We start from the raw sequence: 19291 nt of genomic DNA on the forward strand, positions 1-19291 counted from the left end.
AGATGTCAGTGCATGATGAGAGGTAAATAAGAGCCACATAAAAATATAATAAGTATTATAGCAATCCACAGTTTTGACCTCACAGATCTGTGTGTGTGTAACTCCCAGGGACTCCTGGACCACACTTGAAAAACAGTAATGTAGTGCATATATACATAAGCATGTGGTATATCAGGAAAGAAACAGGTATTTTTGCTTTGCCTTTGATTCATTTCAAGAATAAGAAAAGCAGTGGTTCTCAATGTGCATAAAAGTCATCTGGAGAATGTATAGAAAAACCCTGCAAAATCCTGGTTTTCTCACCTAGGTGGGACTGAGGAATCTGTGTTTAATACCCAGCTAATTCCTTCACAGAGGTTTAAAACATTGGCTTTAGAAAAGAAGGGAAACATGGGGCAGCACCTGTGGCTCAAAGGAGTAGGGTGCTAGCCCCATATGCCGGAGGTGGTGGGTTCAAACCCAGCCCCGGCCAAAAAAAAAAAAAAAGAAGAAGGGAAGCATCAAGGTCTTTAATATGCATTAAAAATATTAGTGTGAATAGGTACTGATGAAAAAAGACGAACAGGCTCACAGAAAGCATATATTTCATGAACTACCCAACAAAGGTAACCTAGAAACAGAAAAGGCAGAGAAGGATGACTCTCACCACATGACCAAATCAGGGGCTCTAGTTAGATTCTCCACATTGCTTAATTTCAGGGCAGGCTCCATTTTAGGGTTCTAATCTAGGGTCTCAAAGGAAAGAACATGTTTAAAATGATGTAAATGGCCGGGCATTGTGGCGGGCGCCTGTGGTCCCAGCTACTTGGGAGGCTGAGGCAGGAGACTCGCTTGAGCCCAGGAGTTGGAGGTTGCTGTGAGCGTGATGCCATAGCACTCAACCCAGGGGGATAGCTTGAGGCTTCGTCTCAAAAATAAAATAAAATAAAATAAAATAAAATAAAATGATGTAGAAGGAGTAGAAGGGGTGGGGCACATTGGTAGGTCTCCTTTTTTGGAGTGGAGCTAAAAGACAACATGGAAATATTGTCTTGCTTTGCCACGAACCAGCTTTAACCAGCTGAGGAAGTGCTGTTTGGGGAACGGAGTTGTATCACCTGCACCATTAGTAGCTTTAGATTGGCAAAAGCAGCTCTTTCATTTGGCTTGTGGCTTTGCCTAACATTTTTGGTGACCTTCTTGGTGACTCTTGCACTGGGTGAGACCCAATATAGTAACTATTTTTTCCTTACATCCAGACTCCTATAATCCTTTATTTTTAGCTGAAGGGAACCTAATGGTATTCCTTAAAAAATTTTTAGTTTAAAAATTTTTTGTTTTTCCCTCTTGAGTTTATTTTTAAATTTTAAGCTATGAAAATAATAAGCACATTAAAGAAAAACTTTTAAAAAAGGAAGACCAGAAAATAGACAAAAAAATTACCAAGTTAACAATATAAATCTGTGTTCCTTTTTTTTGCTTTTTCACCAGTTTTTATAAGCTTATTTTGTAATCCATTTTAAAGTTTACGTGGTATAAGAAGATTCAATTTTTGTTGAGCTAACGATTCCTAATTACATATCTGTGTAGTAGTTTTTTAAAAACTGAGCTATACTTGAAGTTTTTAAAACATTTTAAAAACTTTTAAAAACAGATAGATTAAAACTTAATATAAGTAATAAAATTATACTTCCAACCTCAGAAAAACTACTGATTAAATAGTCTTAGTATGTTGCAGCATAGGGGTCGGCTGTATCTTAGAAATATATCCTTCTTACTCCTCTCTAAAAAACAAATTCATTGTGAATGTTATGGGTTTTAGAAGAAATGTTCTGGAAGTCTCTTTTTATTTCGCATATACTTGCAAACCTTTGTAAAATTTACTCCTTATAATTTTTTTTTTTTTTTTTTGAAGCAGAGTCTCAATCTGTTGCCTAGGTTAAAGTGGCATGGTGTTATTCTTGCTCACAGCAACCTCAAAATCTCAAACTCCTGGGTTCAAGCGATCTTGCCACCTTAGTTGGGACTATAGGCATGTGCTGCCATACCTGGCTAATTTTTTTCTGTTTTTTTAGTAGAGGTGGAGGTCTTACTTTTGCTCAGGCCTGGCCTTAAACTCCTCAGCTTGAGTAATATTCCTATCTCAGCTTCCTAGGATTGCAGGTTTGAGCCACCATGCCTGGCCACTCCTTATTTTTAATCTTCTCCAAAAAGGAATAGTCTTCTATAACTGTTAGTTATGATTTTCATTCTTTAGTATTCATATGAATGAATAGTTAAAATAACAATTTTCTTCTTACTCACTGTGTTTGTATTTAATTATAGTCTACTTCCCTTACAGATAATTGTCCTTATGATATTACCTTAATGTCAATTTAAAAGGTACCAATTGTAACTGTCTTTTATTACAGTAAAATAAAAATATAGCAAGCTATATGTTAAACTAATGACAAATCTCTATCTCAAGCATAGTGATTGTTATTATATTTCAATATTTAGCACGTACCATGCTAAAGATTCTTCTCTTCCATAATTCTTTTTACACAATAGGTACTCAGTAAGTACTTATTTAATTTATATTTCTTCTGAGTTTTTTTTTTCCTGAAATGATTTTTTAAATTGTGTCATCAAAATAAGTTTTTCTCATGTTTTAGGCCATAAATAGACAATTTAGATTACCACATATTTGATATAATTGAGCTTTCTGATTTGGTTTGCTTAATATAATCAGGGAAAAGGACAAGAACAAACAAGACTGTTATTTAGAGACAGCTAGAAATATTTAAACGTAGTCATCTTTCTTTTTGAAATTTTAAGTATTATAATTATATTTGTTCAGGAAATTATAGATAGTCAGGTTCTGCAGTTTCGCCATTTCCTTAAAATGGATTTTAATATTTTTATCATCTAGTACTTACGTAGTTTCCATTAATGTAGTTCAGGGCACATTTACATGTTTTGAGTGACTTCTGTATGTTTGGTCTTGTGGCAAATACTGAGATATAAACTATGATGTCATCTATGAGAAAAGGTCTATAGTTCACTCAAGCACTCAGCTACCTTTACCTCACGGTCCTATAGACCAAACCCTTCTCCCTAGACCAGTGGTTCCCAACCTGTGGATCGCAACCCACAGGAACTATATTAAAGGGCCGCGGCATTAGGAAGGTTGAGAACCACTGTCCTAGACAGACATATGTAAATACTTCTCTTAAGCATATGCAGTGTAGTGACATAGGGGACTTCTGAATGACCTTTTGGGTTAGACCTATAATCACCCCCTGGGATAGTGTTACAGATCTGATGCTACTGTAGACATTTAAGGAGATGGGCTTCTGCAAAGTCCTTGCCTAACAGGGAGTCACCTTTGTAACTGGCCATTAGATGTTTAGCAGAAGACAGTATTTTTGCTTATATGATAGGACATTTTATCTAGCAGACATATTTATTATCTTCAACGTGGCAGTGTTTTCTGAAATGTCTTCAGCTGATCTGTAAGATAGATACTATAGGTTTTTAAAAATATAAAACTTAGCAACTTCCCTGCCTCCCAGAGGAAGACATTTGTTAAAATGTCTAACTTCTACTCTCCACTCCAACACATACGCACACACATATGTACACATCCACACATATTGGTACTCACAGGCACATAACAGTGGACAGGTAAATCTCCTTTTTGCTGCTTTTTTTTTTTTTTTAAAATATAAAGTGTCATCCTTTGTCCAGACACCAAGACCTACAGGGGTCCATTGTTGGATATAGGATTTGAAATAGACATCTTTCTGCTCTAGTAGGTAGAGGTGGCAAATTTTCTCCTCTGAAGTCCCTTGGCTATGACATGAACTTGTATATTTTGTTTCTTTGCAAAATAGTTGTGGCATTTATTGTAAAATAAAATCTAAATGAACTTCCAAATGTCTGCAGTATATGATATTTCATAAAATTAAAATATTTTATGTCTTCCAGGGGAAAGAGTGGTGGCCTTTGCTGCTGTAGAAGGAATTTTCTTCTCAGGATCTTTTGCTGCTATATTCTGGCTAAAGAAGAGAGGTCTTATGCCTGGGCTCACTTTTTCCAATGAACTTATCAGCAGAGATGAAGTAAGGAATGAGACGTTTTTCTATTCATATTTGTATTCTTTTTTGATGTTCATTTTTTTTTCTTTCTCCCGGAAAATACTATAGTGACACAAGTATCTTGGTAGTTAAAAGAAAATAGGAAGTCACTTCTTCCTTAATTTTTAAGACATGGCATTTTCCTCCTCCATCTCTTACCATTCCTCCTTAATTTCCTCTGCCCACCCTTAAATATTAGTGTATTCCTAGATGCCTGCCTTGGCCTCACTCTTTCTTATATTACCTCTTGGCTCATTTCATTTATTCCCATGGAATCAGCTACCATCTAAATGCTCATAACTCCCAATACTTTACCTTTGTCTCAGATATTCTTTCTTGAACCCCAAACTCATATGTTCTTGAGCATGTTAAGATATTTTCTCCTAGAAGATTCCCCAGGAATCTCAAACCAATTATTTCAAAAATTAAATTCATCACCTTTTTTGCCAAAAGGTATTCTTTCTTTTGTTTCTTATTTCATTGAGTGTAGCTACTTCTATCCAGTTGTTCAATAACATCTAGGAGTCATTTTAGATTACTTCTCTGCTTTTTCAGCCACATCTAATCAATAAATCTTGTCTCCCTTAGCCTTTTCATCTTTCCTACTACCGTTTTTTCTTTTTTCTTTTTTTTTTTTTTTGAGCACTTTCTCACAAGAGGCAACTCAAAACTTATCTGACCCCATTAGGTAAAATTGTCTACTCTTTCTTTTATGTATCCCCTTGAAACTTAAAACTGTCCTTGTCTTAGAGTTCATAACATGTATTGCACTTTTCTTTCTCCTCTGCTAGACCTTAAGCATCTTAGTGCAGAGACCTCTCCTTATTTATCCTTGTGTTCTCAATGTTTGGCCTGTTACAGCTGTTCAGTTCAGATTTATTGCCTACACTAATACTTAATTTCTTTGAACCTTGGTTTCTTCAACTAAAAAACCTAACAAGAGTTTTGTTAGAATGAGGTGAAATAGGATACATGTGAAAATACATTTTAAGTGTCATGAAATGCTTTATATAATTATTTTTTGCTGTTTCATGCCCTTAAATTGCTAATAACTTTTATTAGTATCATCATGTGATTATAATAGAGAATTGAGAGAATAAAAAAATTACTTAATCTCAACACAGAGATGATCACATTTTTTATTGCATTTCTTTTTAGACTTTTTTCTACATTTAAATCTATTTAGAGATATAAACATCATATTTTTACAATTCATATTTTTATGAGTTGAGGTGTTCTTTTCCACTTGGTAAAATATTCTGATTGTTTTTATGTGGTATCAAGCATTTTTGGAAAACAGTAGTTTTGTTATCTAATTATATAATCTATATAATAATGAATGAATGTATCATTTAATTGACTCTTCCATAATTAGAACTTTTGATTGTTTCCTTTGTATGTAAGATTTTCTTAAACTTGATTGTAAAAAGTATGAATTATTATTAGATTGTAAGATATTTCATACTTATTTGTAGATTTCTTTCCAGAAAATTTATAGAAATTTTCAACTCCACCTAGCAGTATATGAATATTTTCTACTGTACCCTTACCAGAGTTTAGGTTAATTTGCTAAATATTTGATAAATTTGGTAGGGATAATTGATATCTCATTATTGATGTCATTTGTATTTAATTACTACTTAAATTGAATATTTTTCTTAATGATATTAGTCATTTGTATTCTTAGTTACCTGGTTTTAACTTTTGCCTTTATTTTTGTTGCAATATTAATATTTACCTTATTTAACTAAAAGTGCTCATAATATTTTAAATTTATTTATGTAGTAGTGTATAATCCTTAAAAGGAAGAAGTCATGCTTGCCCCATGTGTATTCCCAATGGATAGTGACTGGGCTTTTTCAATAAGAATTTGTTTATTGACTTTGTCATATTTATTGTATGAATATAACATAAACTATGGATTTTGTTATATTTATTTCAAATATTTTTCCAGTTTGTCCTTTGCTTTTTAATTTTATTTATTCTTTAAACATTCCAAACCTAGTTTGGCATGATTCACTTTGAGATATAAGTTAAATAATCACATATATTTCCTTTTTGGCTTTTTAACATTTAACTTTCTAGTGCAATTGAAATTTGTTTAGTGTAAGTATAGAATTCAGTATAACTACAGTATAGGATAGTATAGTATAATAGTTTAGCTTAATTTTATTTCAAACACTCTTAGAAAGTTTTTCCAGTTATCTTTGTTAATTAATCCATCCTTTCTCCATTGACTTGGGCTGTCTTCTTTACTATATATTAAGGTTTTATTATAGCAAAATCTGTTTCATGGCTATTTTTTCTACCTCATTGACTTATCATATTTTGTGCTATAACAGACTATTTTAGTTATTATAGTTTTATGTTTTAATAACTGGTAGGATAAATCTCAAAATTTTCCTTTTTTTTTTTTTTTGAGACAGAATCTCAAGCTATCACCCTGCGTAGAGTACCAGCGCGTCATAGCTCACAGCAACCTCCAACTCTTGGGCTTAAGCAGTTCTCTTGCCTCAGCCTCCCAAGTAGCTGGGACTACATGCACCCGCCACAACGCCCAGCTATTTTTTGGTTGTAGTTGTCATTGTTGTTTGGCAGGCATGGGCTGGATTCAAACCCACCAACTCCAGTGTATGTGGCTGGTGGCCCTAGCCACTGAGCTACAGGTGTCAGGCCTCAAAATGTTCCTTTTTAAAATGTCCTTATAAAGTTCTTCCCATTTATTCTTCAAGATTAATTTTTGTACTTTTTAATTTTTAAAATTTTTAAATTTTATTTCCTTGCTTATTTTTTTCTTTTTATTTCCTTGCTTTTTTTGTTGTTGTTGTAGTTGTTGAGACAGAGTCCCACCCTGTGCCCTGAGCACAGTGCAATGGCATCATAGCTCACTGCAGCCTCAGACTCGGGCTGTGTATGTGGCTGGTGCCCTACTCACTGAGCTCTGGGTGCTGAGCCCATTTTTCAGAAGTTTCGTGTTGTATTCCTAGAACCTACTTATGATGCTTGACACATTACTCTGTGCAAATACCTGATTAAATGTTCTTTGACAATGCTTTTTTTCTTCTATTTTAGGGTCTTCACTGTGACTTTGCTTGCCTGATGTTTCGGTACTTAGTAAATAAGCCTTCAGAAGAAAGAGTCAGGGAGATCATTATTGAGGCTGTCAAAATTGAGCAGGTAAGCAGGGAAGTTTACGTATTTAGCTCATCTCTCTTTCTCTACTATTTGTACGACTGTTAGGTTGACTCAGATAAAATTGTAATTTTGTAGGTTAATACAAATATCAGCCAATCTGACAGTACCAGTACATGATATATTGGAATTATTATGTGAGTTTATAATAAAGTTTATAAATTAGTCTTTATTATAGGTTTTATGCGTGCTAAAATCTGTTTTAGGGTTATTTTTCTGTCTCACTGATCTATCTGTTAAATTTCATGCAGTAACAAAATATTTATTTATTGGAACTTTATATTTTTATTATGTGACTAGAGGGCAGTGATAGTTTCTCATTTGCTTTGTATTTTCAATAACCTAGCAAGATACCTAGATTGAAGTATATACCAAATGTTTAGAAATTGAATGAGTAATGAATTACTAAATAATGAAATTTAACATATAATATGTAAAGATTTCTTACTAGAAAGAGCTAGATGCTTCACTTAGGATGTGTTTTGATCATTCTAACAGTTAATTATTTTATTTTATTTTATTTTTATTAAATGATAGCTGTGTACATTAATGCAATCATGGGGTACAGTGTGGTGTTTTCATATACAATTTGAAATATTTTCATCAAACTGGTTTACATAGCCTTTATGTCATTTTCTTAATTATTGTGTTAAGACGTTTATATTCTACTCTTAGAAAGATTCGCTTGTACCCTTGTAAGATAAACCATAGAAGTGATCCCTCTAATCAACCTCCCTTCACCCATTCCCGCCTCCTTCCCCCCTCTTTCCTCCCCACACTGCGTAGTTTAATAGGCATAGTTTTCATATTGAGGGAAAAAGTCATAAAATGCATTTTGGTATCTTTAATCATTTTGAGAACTAAATCCAAGTAATTAATAATGTTTTTAATTTTTCCTCTGTTAACAATCTACAACTATCTTTCAGTAGGATTGGCATTCAGTTTATCTCCCAACCCCCAGATCTGTTTCTGTTTATTTCTCACATTCTTTGTTATTTCAATTTTCCCTCTTTCCTAACTCTGAAATAGTCATACTTCTCACGAAAATCATCTTTGAGTCTTTTATTAGATATTTCAGAACAAACCATCACCTTTTTTCTATTGAGAAAGCATATATATCCAGATTCTATATATATGCTACTTTAAAAAATCCAGTAATTTGGTTTTAGTTTCCATTTAGTTTTGGTTCTTCAAAAATGTGAAATAATGTGAATAGTAATACCCCAAACATTTTAATCGCATGGACATCACTTCCAATTTTGAAAGAATTTATTTATCCTACTTTACTTTCCTTGAACAAAATCAGTATCTTAGAAAATTAATAAAAATAAAACCTTCTTTCTATTTGGAAAATATGTATTTATTTACTCTTCTGTTTGTTTATATCCCAGGAGTTTTTAACAGAAGCTTTACCAGTTGGCCTCATTGGAATGAACTGTATTTTGATGAAACAGTACATTGAGTTTGTGGCTGACAGATTACTTGTAGAACTTGGATTCTCAAAGGTAAAATGTTAAAAAAAAAAAAAGGTATTATTACTAGTTAAAATAGTAAATCCAGGCCCTAGGCTGAGCTTAGTGGCTTACATTTATAATCCTAGCACTCTGGGAGGCCAAGGCAAGTGGATTGCCTGAGCCCAGGTGTTCTAGACCAGCCTGAGTAAGAGCAAGACCCTGTCTCTAAAAATAAGGGGTGTTGTGGTGGGCGTCTGTAGTCCCAGCTAATTGGGAGGCTGAGGCAAGAGAATCACTTGAGCTCAGGAGTTTGAGGTTGCTGTGAGCTACAATGCTACAGTACTCTACAGAGGGTAACAGAGAGACTCTGTCTCAGAAAAAAGAAAAAAAATTAAGGCCCCTAAAATATATTTTTACTGAAACCATCTTTCACATAGCATGATGTTTTTAAGGTTCATTCATGTCATAACATGTATCAGTACTTCATTTTTTTTAATGACCAAATAATATTCCATTGTATAGATATACCAAATTTTATTTATCCATTCATCAGTTGATGGATATTTGGATTATTTTCACTTTTTAGTTATAGTGAATAATGCTGCTACTACCATTCATGTACAAGCTTGTTGTGGGCATGTTTTAATTTCTTTTGAGTGTATATCTGCCTAGGAGTGAAACTGTTGAGTCATATTTAATCATTAGAAGAACTGCCAGACTGTTTTCCAAAGTCGTTGTATAGTTTTATAGTCCTGTCAGTGTATGAAGCTTCTTATTTCTTCATATCCTCACCAAAAAGTATTTGTTTTTTTTTTAAAATTATTGCCGTCATAGTGGGTGTGAAATGATACCTCATTGTGTCTTGATTTGCATATCCATAATGGATAATGATAAGCATCTTTTTATGTGCTTCTTGGCCTTTTCATATAACTTCATAGAAGAAATTTCTTTTTTTGTCTGTTTAGATACTTAGCCTATTTAAAAAATCGGATTACTTAAATACATTCTTATATGTGCCGTTCATATTTCCTGCTGAGATGCTCCTAAATTCAAAAATGCTCTTGTGAAATACCCTTGTGAATCAGTGAAATATCTTAAGAGTTTTCATTAAGCTGTATTTCCAAGTCTGCTTCTTGAATTCTGAAGCAGTGAAAAAGCTTCTTGTCAGTTTATGTCCTACTTTTTGTTTGGTGACATCTAATCACTATGGATGTTTATTCTGTCTTCCCTCATCATGGTCCATAATGTCAATTTGTTGGTTATTCTACTATGAACTAAGAAATACACTTAGGACCACAGTAGAGTGTTGGTAATTTAACATTTTAATGTTTAATTTAACATGTAGTGCTATGTACATGTGACTATTTAATAATTATACCTATAACAAATGCCTATAGTTTTTATGGTGTATCTGATCTCAAGTTGTGGAAACATTTTCATTTGGTCAGTATTACTATGTATTAAATATTGATTTTGTGAAACACTCTTTTCTTTCTATTTCTTAGAATGCCAAAGATGTTAGTATAGTTTCTTGAGAAGGTTAGTAGTTGATCTAGGTTATCTTAAAATTTGTCAGGTTTGAGTGCTGATTCAGTCTTGAGTGCCTCCAGGATCTTAGGGGAATAATGTGATCTGATAGGTGACTAGATAGATGTTGGGAAACCTGAGCTCTGTTTTTGTCATTTTTGCTCTTCTTGTGGGATATAATTTGGATTCTTTAGAATGTCTAATAATATTTCTTTTCAGATTTTCCAGGCAGAAAATCCTTTTGATTTTATGGAAAACATTTCTTTACAAGGAAAAACGAATTTCTTTGAGAAACGAGTTTCAGAGTACCAACGTTTTGCTGTTATGACGGAAACCACAGATAATGTCTTCACTTTGGATGCAGATTTTTAAAAATCTCCCCTGTTTTAAAACCCTAGCAACCTACTATTGGTAGATAGCACTCTATTTTTCTTTTTAAAAAACTTAAAAGTATATTCTTTGGGAATGATAATTTGATCAAAAGGAAGTCCAAAGCCAAATTCCAATCAGTGTGGATTTATATAATTTTCCTGTATAACAACAAGAATGTAACCAAAATGCTTTTGTTTCATCACTGGAACGTAAAATGGAATTATGTAGTGGTTAAGAACATAGAGTGAAGGGTCAGATATGAATTTGAGGTTCTGCCCTTACTCCTTTGTGTGACCATTGGCAAGGCAGTTAATCTCTGTATACCTCAGTGCACTTATCTTTAACTTGGAAGTAATACTAGGTCCTAAATTCATAAGAGGGGATATCAGGATTAAAATGAAAAAATAAGTGCTTAGCCAATACTGCTACTATTACCACCACTAGTAATTATAATAATAATTATTATTGCTAGTGTTAATTGTAGTGATGTTACAATAAAATACTCTCGTTTCCTCAAAGTAATTGTCATTCTAGGTCCTAGGATCTAGAATTAGATCTTTGCATTTTTAATGTTTAGGGGAGGAATATAAGGATTTTCTTTAAAAGATCATACTTCTTATTAACACAAGAATAACTTCTCAATATGTAGTAAAGAAAATTTAGTTCTTAGTTGCTTTAGGAAGGATACTTATGGAGTGGAATCTGGGAGGTTATTATGGTAGTTGACAATATAAGTAAACTGATTCTTCTCCTTCAGAAATTAAAAAGGTAACCATTATTGGACTTAGCCCCGAAATGTTTAAAACCAGGATGAATTGGCTAGAATAGCATTTCCCAAAGAATATTCTAAGAACTATTAGCCCCTCTACATAGTTTGCAGGGAAAAAGGAATTCTATGGTTGGATGAGTTTAGGAAATGCTGTACACTCAATTTCTCTGTAGAAAAGTACAATCAGTACATCAAAGACTGAGAGATTCTACAGTATAAAAACTTACCGTACCCTGCATATTTTCAGCTTACTTCACATAGATCTATTTTCACCTGTTAATATCTCAGCCAGCTAGTGTTCCTCAGAACATAGGCTGGAAAAAGCTGACTGAGAACACTTTATACATAGAGGAAGAGATTGTGGACTAGAAAAAAAGAGGAGAACATGGTAGAGATTATTGAACCATTTCAAATTTGTGCCAACCTGAGTAATGTACCAACATTTAACTCAGTTCCTTTATATTCTTAAAACTCTTAAGCTGTTATAAGAGATCTTTTAATAGTACTAGTATACTGCACAATAGAAGATGGTGAGAGTGATGATGGTCTTTCTAGGGGAGACTGAGGAATGGCCAGGAGCCAAGGTTTCTGAAAGTCAGCCCCTTCTTTATTTTTGAAAGTGTTAAGAGGATCTTGAGTCCTATCATGCAATGGTTCCATACATATAACAAGCTGCTTTATAAAATTCTTGACGATAGCACTTAGAGAATTTTTATTTGCATAAGTTTTTACTCCATTTATTCTGTCACTTTCTAATGGATCAAAACTGAGAGTCTTCAAGTGAATGCAAAAAGAATAGGCCATAACTTTTTTATTAGAGAGACTATCAGAAACTTCAGTTATTTTGGCCTATAATAATACCATTTATTTCGTCAGTGCTTCTCAGTTTGCTAAGAGTTTTAGCATCATCTCACTTGACCTCACAATAGCCTTATGAGCTTGACAGAGTCCATATTATTATTGAAATAGTACAGATGGAAAGAGTGAGGCCCAGGGAAGTTAAAGACTTGCTCAAGATCTGCTCATAGACACAGTCTGTACAGTGTCATTTTTTTATGAGGTTGTCATGTGTCTCATATTTAGTCCTTTGCCATCTACCTTGATTTGCTTTTGCTTCTTTCTTCATTGATTGAAGTATCATATACTTTAATTAAAATAAAATACCATTAATTAATATATCAAAATATCATAGAGAAACATTTGAGCTATATTCAGGTAATATGTTCAAAGATACTTATCTACTGTCATACAAAAATGTAACACTTCATACTGAAATATCTGTAATGACATCAGAATGAACGAAACAAAGTTTTATTGTGCATGTTCTCTTTGTTTTGAATCCAAAACTTTTTTGAAGGTAATAACAGGTGCCTTAATGTGAAGCTTATTTATCATGGCAATAAATTTAACTGTATTTGAATGAATAAGACTTAATACTGAAATAGTGGATTTTTAATACACTGGCTTATTAAGTATTCTCTTTCCTAGACCTCCAATTTGCATATTTATTTATTTTGTTCAGTACTTTGATTCTTAGTTTTTAAAGAATCAGTAAGCTGTGGAATCTCTTTTTAATATTATCTTTCAGGTAAAGAAAGATAGATAAGAAATATACTCTCCATTGTAGAGTGTATATTTACAGCTGTTTTATTTTATAGCATAGCTATTTAAATTGTTTTATTATAGTTAAGTTCATTATTTGGGAATATAAAAAATTTGTAGGGCTATGATAGTATTTATTAAAAATGTTTTTAGCAGGTAGAATCATGGCCTAAAAGGAGTTGGGAAAACAGTTTAATTCAGGGCTTTCAGAGAGAGCTGGGTTTTACTATATAGTTATATGCAATAGTATACACTTGTTCTTAGGATCTAAACTGACTCCAGCCATGTTTTGACATATGAGATTTTTCTAGTTGTCTTATTTTTGAACATTCAAATTTTTCTGCTTCTTTCTCCATTTTATTTTTCATTTGTATATGGAAAAGGTGATTATTGAAAAAACATAGCAGCTTGAGTATTTAAAAAATAAATGTAGTAATTTGCATTTTACATTTAAAACTGCTAACATCACTGTCATAGAATTCACAAATCTCGTTTGTACACGTTAAGCTAAGGGCTAACATCATGAACTCATTTTCAATGATAGAGAAATCTGCTGATGGGCTGCATGAAAGCCACGCTGGTCCCATAATCAGGCATTATGTTTTTGAACTGAGTTGAGTAAATTGGTAGCCAACTCAGAAAATCTTCTGTAACAAAATCTGGACCAATGGTGTAGAAGTGAAATCTCTGTCTGTGTTTACCACTGTTTCCCTTTAAATGGTCTGTGCTTTTGTAAACAGATATAGGTTTGAAGGAGAATTTGATAATCTCAAGGGTTTAGGAAGAAAGAATTTAATCCTTTAAATTTGGAGCTTAATTCTGCTAAAGAAAATATATGTGAAAATGGAAGGCTGGATAATGATTGTTTTTGGTTCAGATATGTAGGCAGAATGGGGACCAAAGACCCCATTCTTCGCAAGGGAAAATGCCCCCAGAAAAAGGGAAAAATTAAAAAGGAAGCTGAGTGAGGCAGAACAAAGAAAGGTCAGCTAGTTTAACTTTAAACCAGCTGCTGCTAAATTTCTTGTCTGAGAAAAGAAATGCTTTTTCTAGAGCTCTGGCCTACTGGGGATACAGCTTACTAACACTCCTGTTGGATCTGTAAACACTATGAGGAACAATGGCCACAGAAGATGCTGTGGCAAGGCTTGAAAGATACATTAACTAGGCTGTTTCCTGCCCAGTAAACAGTCAAAGCAAAAACCCATTGTGGAGATTGTATTTGGCTGGGGCAGAGATCAAGGGAACAGCTTGAACCCTGAAATACAGGCAGGAGGGCTTATATCTCTTATTGCAGAGGAAGCCCCTCTGTGGTGATGATGAGAGGAAAATTCCTCTCTCCCACCGATTCTTCAGAGGAGATTGACGCCAGTGGCGTTTTACTCCACAGACAACCAGTGGAGTTTAACACCTCCCTAGGAATCTGTGTGTGTGACCTCAGACAGGAGGCTGCCCACACACAAGTCTCAGGTTCCAGATTTCTCAAGACTACTCAGACCCTTAAAGGCAATGATTATAGAAACCATAGGAGACCATATGCTCACTCAGAGAAACTGCTGGCATCTTTGTTCCCTTTCTCAGCTTACCCTTTGGGCTAATGAGCAAATAGCCTTCAATAAAAGCTGAGTAGAACTGACACTCGGGGGCCACCGCTAGAACACCACAAATGGGTGGTGACCCCTGAGTTCCCACCTTTGAAAATTCTATTCTGTGTGTCTTGTCTCTTTCTTTCTTGTCATTTCTAACTTTATTTTTCTTTAGTCTGTCACAGCCAGATCTTCAGGTCTTAACGGATCCTGCCCCTGGGGCATGACCCCAGCAAGATAAATAAGGCCATAATATTCTTAACTCTGTTTTAAAACTATGTTTTGATTTTTCCAAATGTCTGCTCATCTGGCAAAGTTCTTTATCAACTGTCGACATTGAAAGCTTTATTAGGTATGGTATGCCTAATTTTTTTTTCCTGAAATACGTTATGGTCAATTATATCCACCCTAAATGTACAGAATTTTTTTTTTCCAAAGAAAGGAGTTGTTATTTTTTGGTTTACTATGTTGAAATAAACTGTGTCTTGGCTACATCATTTTGTGTATATCCTTTTTGAATAAGAAAGTTTCTTCATAAGTGCAAGGGCTGCCCTCAAGGAATGTATATGTTTGCTATTTGTGTATGCAGATAAACACATATTTGTATTGCTTTGTTCAACTGTTTCCCCCACCACAGTTCTTAGACCTGATTAGAAACCCTCCCCACAAGTCATCTCACTTGTCTACCTTCTCCCAATTTATGAGCCTCTCCATGTCTCTATGTCCAGCTGAGATTGCATAGTTACTGGTAGTAGCACTCATACAAGTATCAACTCTGTTCTTCATCTGCATTCTACCATATATAGAAAAATCGAGGAAAATCCCCAACCCTAAAACAAATGTAACAATCTAGTTTTTCCATATTTGTGCCTCAGCAGCCAAATGCTGTTAGAGAACAGAACATATAGTAAGATAAATTGGATGAGTTGGATGAATTCATGATTTTCCCAGCACCATTTGGCAATTCTACTACCCTGTCCTGGGGAACTTGATGCCCATTCTCCATAATTGCTTTTTCACACTTTCTCTACTTTATACCTCTATTCCTATTCCCCAAAGAGGCGACCTTATCTTTTTCTTTGTACACTTTGGACCCAGAGATATTCTGAGTCAGCAGAAAAATTTGATAATATAAAAGCCCCAAATCTAGAACCTAAGAAGTTGGCAATAGAATCCAAGATACAAATTTCTATGTATGATTTCTGCTCTGTGGAGACATTAAAATCAGAGTGATTGAAAAATATGTAGGATGAACAGCCACTCAATTCTGGGGACTGCTGCTCCCACTTCCAACCAGGTGGTTCTCACAGGGCTTCTAGTACCTGTAAGTAAAGTAAGTACTCCATCTGTCTAAGCAAAGGATTAAACACATGATCTAGGCTGGGCCAGGTCCTCACCTAAGGTTTTTCTAATTGAAACCAAAGAAGGAGGATCATATTTATTCTAAGGACAAAGATAAAAGAGTCCCAGTACTAAACTCCCTAGAGGTCCAGCTGTTTCCCAATTCTTCACATAGTTTCATTATCAAGGTAATAATTGCCACTCTTTGCCTAAGATAGGTCATTAGGTTTCTTCATTTTCAACCCAGAGTATCCTGGTTAAAACAGAAAATGGTCCCTGAAAGTTAAAAAAAAAAAAATTAGAATCAAGGGGTCCATGTGTGTATCAGTCAGGGGCCTGGCAAGAAATGGATGCCAATTCAAGTTGGGATAATTCGAGGGAGGTTTGATAAAAGGACAATTTAGAAAGCTGTGGGCAGAAAGCCACAGGAGATAGTGTACTGCCTGGGGCTACCAATTAGAGGGCTCTTGCCATCTCTGCACTAAAGGAGCTCATAGTGAGTGAATAGTTACTTAAACTAGAGAGGGAGAGTTGTGGACAGAGGGTGACCTTAATAAGGTGTGAACTTCAGTGGAGGCAGAAGGTTTAAGGCAACTTTGCTGAGGAGGAGCCAGGCAATAAATACCCTCACCTTGCTCTCCTTACCTCCTCCTTCCAGGGTTTAGTGGAATAGTAACCCTTGGCCTACACACCCTTGTACAATACATTCCATTGTCAGGTGTCAATTTAGAGCTTCATCTGTGCATCTCACGGTGGTGCCCCACAGCTTGATGGGGATTGACGTTAGAACATCGCTGCATGGAGGGGTGGAGAGGGTTTATCTGCTGAGTTGTGTTACAATAATATTTGCAGACATCAGAACTGTAACAGCAATTGACATTTGTTTGCTAATTACATCTGGGAAATAAATCTTTGAAAAGATTTAAGTAAAAAGTAATGTAAAAGTATTAGGTAAAATAATAGTACAGGTGGAGCTCAGAATGGCATATCCTGACAGTAGTTGCATATGACAAAAAACAAATTTTTTTTTTTTTTTTGAGACAGAGCCTCAAGCTGTTGCCCTTGGTAGAGTGCTATGGCAATACAGCTCACAGCAACCTCTAGCTCCTGGGCTCAAGCTATTCTCCTGCCTCTGCCTCCCAAGTAGCTGGGACTATAGGCACCTGCCACAACACTCAGCTGCAGCTGTTGTTTGGTGGGCCTGGGCTGGATTCAAACCCTCCAGCTCAGGTGTGTGTGGCTGGTGCCTTAGCCACTTGAGCCACAGGCACGAGCAGAGAAGAGCATATGATAAATTTTAGAAATGTTGGACCACATCATGTGGTTACTGTCCAACATGTTAAATCCTGCCCAAAGAATTTGGAGGAGTTTCCCAAGATGTCTTTCCCAGAACTCAGGGTAATAAAGTGGTAGCAAATAAAAATATGCTTGCTTTAATTTGTCTATAAGGCAGTACCCGTTTATAATTCCTGCCACCTGTTGCTCTAGGTTTAGAACCTAAAATCTCAGAGGACTTGCACCATCCTTCACACAGTTCCCTAAGAGACAGAGTCTAACCAGCTGAAAGCAACATCCAGATACATCTCTGAAGAAATAGACTAGTAAATGTCTACTCCTACCCTATGTCCCATCTGTGATGAAATTCATCCTATTCTTCAGGAACTATGCTTTGTCAATGGGCCACTAGAGTTTAAGAAAGTTTTTTCTTCAAACATAGAAAGTTATTTCCCCCTTCCAGATATTGTCACTGCTCCTACTTTCTTTCCTGGCTAGTCTTTGTGTGCCATAGTCCTCTATATTTTTATGACTGCTGTGGCATTGTGGGAATTGTGTTAGAGCATCACTAAGAAAGTAATTGATCCACTTTAAAACAGGGACTGTGTTCTCTACATTTGTACTGTCCTGTGTAATATGTAGAAGGTGCTCAGTAAGTATTTCTTTGATGAATGAGTGGATGAGATGACAGTCATAATTAGTCGATTCATGAAGCTGGGGGCCATGTCAGAATAGAATGGTAGCTAGAAACCATCACTTACAGAGCACATATGACCCACATACATACTTCATGTAATGCTCTTAATCCCATTGGGAAGGAATTTTTTCCCTCCTTTCCTCCACAAATATTTATTGCCTCCTATGTGCCAGGTACTGTGCAAGATGCTAGAGATAAAACCACGAACAAGACAGACAGGATGTCTGCCTTCATAGTGGGGTGGACACATAAAAAAGCAAAGTAAATAAAATAGTTTCCTCATTTCTGAGATGAGTTTCAGAGAGGTTGTATTCCTTGGTTAAAAGTGATGCAGATAGATCCAGAATTCTGACCCAGTTCTAATTGATACCAAAGATTATGCTTTCCCTAATCATGTTGCTACAGTGCTAATGGGCCCAGAATCCCAGCCCAGGGCTGGCAGTCAGGGGTGGGGGTGGTGAGAAATGGCAGCTGCAGGAGTGGTTCGGCTCCAGGACAGAAGCCAGAGGAGGTGAGAGAAGACCAGACACTGCTGCATCCTGCTAGCAGCTGGCAGGCAACGCTGTTGCAGCCAGTGAGAGGCTTGGTGGGAGAATTTAAGCTAATTCCATGTAATTTTCTGAAAGGGAAGAATAGCTTCAGCATCTTGCCAGCTGCTCCCAATGTGAAACTCAGGGTCAGAAGCCCCACATGCCCAGCATGGAGCTGGGAGAAAGCCAACAGAGGCTGCTATGGCCATCTGCCTTCCCCAGGGCAAAGTGAAGCAGAAAAGTCAGGGAGGGGGACATGGTGCCCTCTTTTGCCAGACAGGCCAGCCCCATCGTTGCTGTTCCCCATCTCTGGCCGTGGGCTTCTTTTGGATGACACAGGAATGGAGGAGGTCTCATTTCCTGACTTCCTCATGGTGGAGCCCTTGAACTACTGGTTTCTCAGCTTAGTGCCTGCTCCTTTGCTGAGGGAAGCCAGGATGTGGATTTTAAAGAAGGAAAGATTCTGTTTCCAGAGGAGTTTGGCCTCCATGAGGAGTTACAGCCTCTGGACACATGGAAGATATCCAAGCTCAGCACTGGCCCTTGTAATGGCAGACTCCCAGCAGGAACCCCTGAGAGTTGTCCCTCTGGCTGACTACCCAGAGATGAAGCTCTAGTTGACACTGCCACAGGAGAAACCCTGCATTTTGGTGCCAACTGAAAGAGGAAGAGCCTATTTCCATAAATGGATCTCCAGCAGTTACAAATCAACTGATAAAACCACACATCTTTGTGAAGTATCACGTGGCCTGGACTAGTCTCAGAATCACCTGTGATTTTGGTATTTGCTTATCTATCAGGTAGAGAGGGAAAAGTCAGAGATAGCTGAAAGAGGTGGGGATGAGGGGG

General features: G+C 35.9%; 1 protein-coding gene across 2 annotated transcripts in view; it reads left to right on the forward strand.

Moving 5' to 3' along the window:
* RRM2B (ribonucleotide reductase regulatory TP53 inducible subunit M2B) overlaps nt 1-10689 on the forward strand; it is a 28500-nt gene extending 17811 nt beyond the window's left edge. For both annotated transcript variants that reach the window (XM_023518145.1, XM_023518146.1), the window contains exons 6-9: nt 3949-4082; nt 7170-7274; nt 8681-8794; nt 10490-10689. In XM_023518145.1, coding sequence (XP_023373913.1) covers nt 3949-4082; nt 7170-7274; nt 8681-8794; nt 10490-10642 — 506 coding nt within the window. In that variant the 3' untranslated portion in view covers nt 10643-10689. The remainder of the gene's footprint in view (nt 1-3948; nt 4083-7169; nt 7275-8680; nt 8795-10489) is intronic.
* Nucleotides 10690-19291: the final 8602 nt, after the last annotated feature.

This window comes from Otolemur garnettii, unplaced genomic scaffold, assembly GCF_000181295.1.
Source record: "Otolemur garnettii isolate 467f Iridium unplaced genomic scaffold, OtoGar3 scaffold00004, whole genome shotgun sequence".
Taxonomy (NCBI): Eukaryota; Metazoa; Chordata; class Mammalia; order Primates; family Galagidae; genus Otolemur; species Otolemur garnettii.